This window comes from Thunnus thynnus, chromosome 12, assembly GCF_963924715.1.
Source record: "Thunnus thynnus chromosome 12, fThuThy2.1, whole genome shotgun sequence".
Taxonomy (NCBI): domain Eukaryota; kingdom Metazoa; phylum Chordata; class Actinopteri; order Scombriformes; family Scombridae; genus Thunnus; species Thunnus thynnus.
Genome location: NC_089528.1, coordinates 32561253 through 32565907, shown reverse-complemented (window position 1 = coordinate 32565907; position 4655 = coordinate 32561253). Strand labels below are relative to the sequence as shown.

The window sequence follows — 4655 nt, the reverse complement described above, 5'->3', positions numbered from 1 at the left end:
AGTTGTGCTGAGCGAACCTGAAGAAGCTACAGGCAAAACGTGTTGTTCGCTCCTAATAAAGTCACAGTAAAGTCATCTCAGTGTGTGGTGGGTAATTTTGATTTTCACCTTATATGTTCCTGCGACTGACTGAAAATACTGGCTGTGCATGGGAAGTTCTGTCCTTACAAATATATCAGTATACACTGTCCCCTGCTGGGATTATGTCACAGTGATGTCATTAAGGGAGGAGGGGCTTCCTCTACAGATGGGGGAAACCCAGCTGTCCCCATCAGAAAGTAAGCAGACTTCAGTAAGTTGACTTTGAGGATTACTGAGCTGTTCATCTTTGAACATGTTGCTTTTAGTGCCAGCTCTGCTCCTCTGTATATTCACTGGTAAGTCACATTTTAATTAATCTCTTGGAGTTAAATTAAATGAGACAACATTCATATCTGACAATGTAATTAAAACAGCTACATAGTTACTAAAGCACAGAACGAGAAGCCCAAGAAAATGTACATTTGTTCACTAACTTCTGGATTTAAATATTTTCATATAGGTGTCAGCTGTGAACTCACTGCAGTCAAGAATGAAGAGAACAGTTTGGAGGGCAGCACTGTTACTCTGTCCTATAAATACCCAGAACTTAACCCTGGTGATTATTTCTTCTGGTATCGACAATATCCAGGAAAACCACCAGAGATCCTCATCTCGCACTCACATTCTGGAAAAGTAACAAATCCAAAACCTGGACTGGAGATTACAGTGGAGAACAAACAAATCCATCTGCAGATCTCCTCTGCTGCAGTGACAGACTCTGCTGTGTACTACTGTGCTGTGAGGCCCACAGTGACAGGAAACCCACAGTCTCTGTACAAAAACCTGACAGCTCCTCACTGAACATTTACATGCTTCAAATACTCTTTGTGTTGAACTTCACTGCCATCAAGTGGACAGAGAGTGCACTTACATGTGCACCAGTATCCTGGTTGTGATGGTGTTTTTAGAGATTCCCATTTAGTATTGCACAAGTAAACATCGTATCCTGGTTTTAGAAACCTTGAAATGTTACCTGAAGTAAAAGTAGGAAAGTGTAGCATGTAAACATCTGTTCCAGATTTGTTAATTTGTAATTATTTGTTAAATATATGTCACAGATATGTCACAATTAAAAACAAATCATTATATAATGAGGACTGGATGGTGAAAGGCATTTGGTCGGTGATTCACTTAGTTGATAGTAGTGGCTGTGTCATGTCATATGAAAACTTCTGGCTTAGATATGATTTAACTGGCAATTGTAACATATTTAAAGCTACAACTAAAGCCATCCCCAACTCCATAATATGCTAAATTAAAGGAATTTTATCAAATTCTACTCCCATCACCCCTTGTCTCCCACAACTTTCAGTTGGAGGCTGCAACTTTAATGAAGTCAAAATTCCAAACAAAGCAATTACAAATATGTTTAACAGCATCTCATACCCTATCGTATTGTATCTTACAGAAACTCAATTTTGCAAATCTATTTGCAAGGCATTATATCAACATGTTACAAACTAAATATCTAAAATTTCCCATAACTCCCAAGGCAAAAGAAATGCACTTCAAAATTTTAAATGGAGTGTATCCATCCAGTTTCTTCTGCACTCTTCTGACCACCCATCACCTTGCTCCCATTCTCCCAAGCCACAACTCAGTTCGGGTTATGTTGCAGAGTGAGAGTGTGTGAGTTTGGGCCCACAGTACATTGTTGATATACATATTAAAGATGTTGACATTTGTGATATTAGAACCTAATTAGAGGTAACAGATGAAAATTTAAAAAAAGACCTGATGGATATTAGAGAAACTAATATTTATTTTGTCTTTATTAATATTGGGTATTATTTCTATTTGGATTCACTTTATTAGTGATCTAAAGTGGTTTTGTTTTGTGTACCTTTTTGCATTCAAAGTCTACTTGTTGTGTCAAAGTTCATCATAGGTAATTCATATTTTGGTATTAACTGTTAAAAAGGGTAGGAAAAATTAACACACAAGATTAAAAAACTAATAGGAGGCATATATACTTAACACCATTCCTTAATTTTATTGGAGGCACCGTCAGCTGTTTTTTAGTAAAAAATTTATCATGAAAATGTGGCTTAAAACTGAATAAAAGACAGTTTCTGTTGAACAACCACAACGCTGATGTATTATCTTGTATGTGTGTAAGTTACTCTTTGGTAGACGCCATTGTAGCGGACAAACATTACGCTGACACATGCATCTTGTGCACTATACTCTTTCGTAGAGGGATATGAAACCATTGACAGGCAACCAAATGAAACGGTCCGTTACCTTGATTAAAATTACAGATCTCTCAGTTTGAAAATGTTGGAAACATTTGGGATAATGTAAGTACACAACTCAACAAAATATATAGCATAGGTCTAGTTGTTTTTAGACATTTTAATGCAGAATAGTTACATATTATAGCTTTAAATATGAAACTGTAACCTAGGTCCCGTCCATAGTACTTATAGCAGATTCACATCATACTCTATAGCCACATGGGACGGGTGTTACATTCACATTTAAGAAGCTGCAACCATCAAATATTTGGCATTTCTGCTGAAAAACTGTAGAATAGAACATCTCCTGCTGCTTCCATGACACAGAAATATAATAAACATAATCTGTAACAAGTTTTAGTTCGGGCAAGCTGTTCTTTTTCATGCACACAGAAAGACATTTTCTGACATTATAAATAGTTGGAGCGAGTATTTGGCCTGAGATAACTGTCAGGAGCTCCAAGTAAATATGATGAGTTTGTCAGAAGGCTGATGGATCTCAGTGTTCAACTCAAACTTAACAGAACTGAAAGCCGTGTTAAACTGTGATGAAGTTCATAATGTCATTGATGGTTCAACAACCTATAGAGGTGATTTCCTGGCCCCGCCCACTGAGGTTCAACTCAACCAATGAGATTCTTTCTGTCTGTAGAGCAGAAATGTTTGAGGAAGTAAAATCCCAATCAGCTTGATGCTGAGGAGAAGGGCTATGCAGCAGAGAGGCTGTTTAGTTTCTTCATTCTACTGCAGTGGAAGAACATTGATCATCTGCTGTCTGTTTGGTTTCAACAACTCCAAAGACATGTTGCTTTACCTCTTTATACTTTTATCTCACTTTATAGGTGAGTGTTAGAACAGAGATGAAAGTCTCATTTTACCTGATGTATTAACCAGATATCTGTTTTTCATAGCTGGATGATTTTGTGGAAGTAAATTCACAAACAGAAAGAACATGTTGGGTTTTTAATGTATTTAAAAATGATGAAAGGTGACAGTAAAAGTCAAGAACCTCTGTTGAGTCTCTTTTAAAATCTCTTGCAGACTAACTGACATGAATGACTCATTTTGCAGCCATGGGTTCCATGAACAGCATAAAGCCAGAAAATACTGAAGAACGTGTTGCAGAGGGAGGAAACATCAACCTGACCTGTAAATATGAGGGTTCTATCTACAATATCCAGTGGTACCGACAATACCAGAGATCCAGACCAGAGTTCCTGCTCTCCATCACAGAGGACGGATCGATTTATCCAACTGTTTCTGATTTCTCAGCTCACATTAACAAAACAGAGCAACGTGTAGATCTGCAGATCTTCTCTGCTGCAGTGTCTGACTCTGCTGTGTACTACTGTGCTCTGCAGCCCACAGTGACAGGAAACACCAAAACTCTGTACAAAAACCTTTGGAGCAAAGACAACAGAATACTCCACAACATCCACTAGAGGGAGTCACACACTGTTAAACTTCAGTGGTTTCTTATCAAACAGTCTAGATTCTTTTCCCTCATGAGACACAGTTGTGATGAAGAGTTTTACAAATGAATGTCATTTGACATATGAGTCTCCTCCTACTGACTGCAGAGGTGGCTGCATGGCAGAGAGCTGTTTGATTCCAGCTGTGAACATCAGACCAAACACAACTCACAAAACCACTCAACACTTATTCAAACTCAACATTCACTTACAGCATTTCACTTGTGTAACCATGGAAACACTGGCTGTCATTTTACTGTTTTCAGCTCTTGTAGGTATGTATGTTTTTGTCATTGTGTGATATTTTCCAAATGATGGATATTTGCTATGGAACAGAACTTTAATACAACATGTTTCCTTCACTAGGTAACACCTTGGAAGATGATTTCTATAGAAATCAGTCAAATGAACAGTTGATCAGTTTGTGTCCACAGAGTAACACTGTACAGTTGACATTTTCCACTGTCTTCTCCTCTCAGCCTCATGAGCAATGTTAGTCTAATGGCTTCATTTTCTCTACTTTTTCCAGGACTAATAGCTGGAGACACAATCTCTCCTGAACAAGATGAAGTCAGTAGAAGAGAAGGAGAATCTGTCACACTCAGATGTACATATAAGACAAGCTATAGCAATCTTTGGCTTTACTGGTACAAACATCATTCTGACCTTCAGGCACCTCAGTTTATACTCAGGAAAGGAGCAAAGGGAGACACAAGTGAATATATTCCTGATAAACGATATAAATCTCAAACATCAGATACATCAACTGAGCTGACCATACAGAGTCTAACCCTGGCAGACACAGCTCTCTACTACTGTGCTCTAGACACACAGTGATAGAAAGTGTAGAAGAGGCTGTACAAAA

At 38.0% G+C, this 4655-nt stretch overlaps 1 gene segment (V, D, J or C); it reads left to right on the top strand.

Annotated features, from left to right (window-relative positions):
• The first annotated feature begins 247 nt into the window (after nt 1–247).
• LOC137194859 (T cell receptor alpha variable 4-like) lies at nt 248–882 on the top strand. The segment is given in 2 exon segments: nt 248–278; nt 542–882. Coding segments are annotated over 2 exon segments (372 nt in total).
• Nucleotides 883–4655: the final 3773 nt, after the last annotated feature.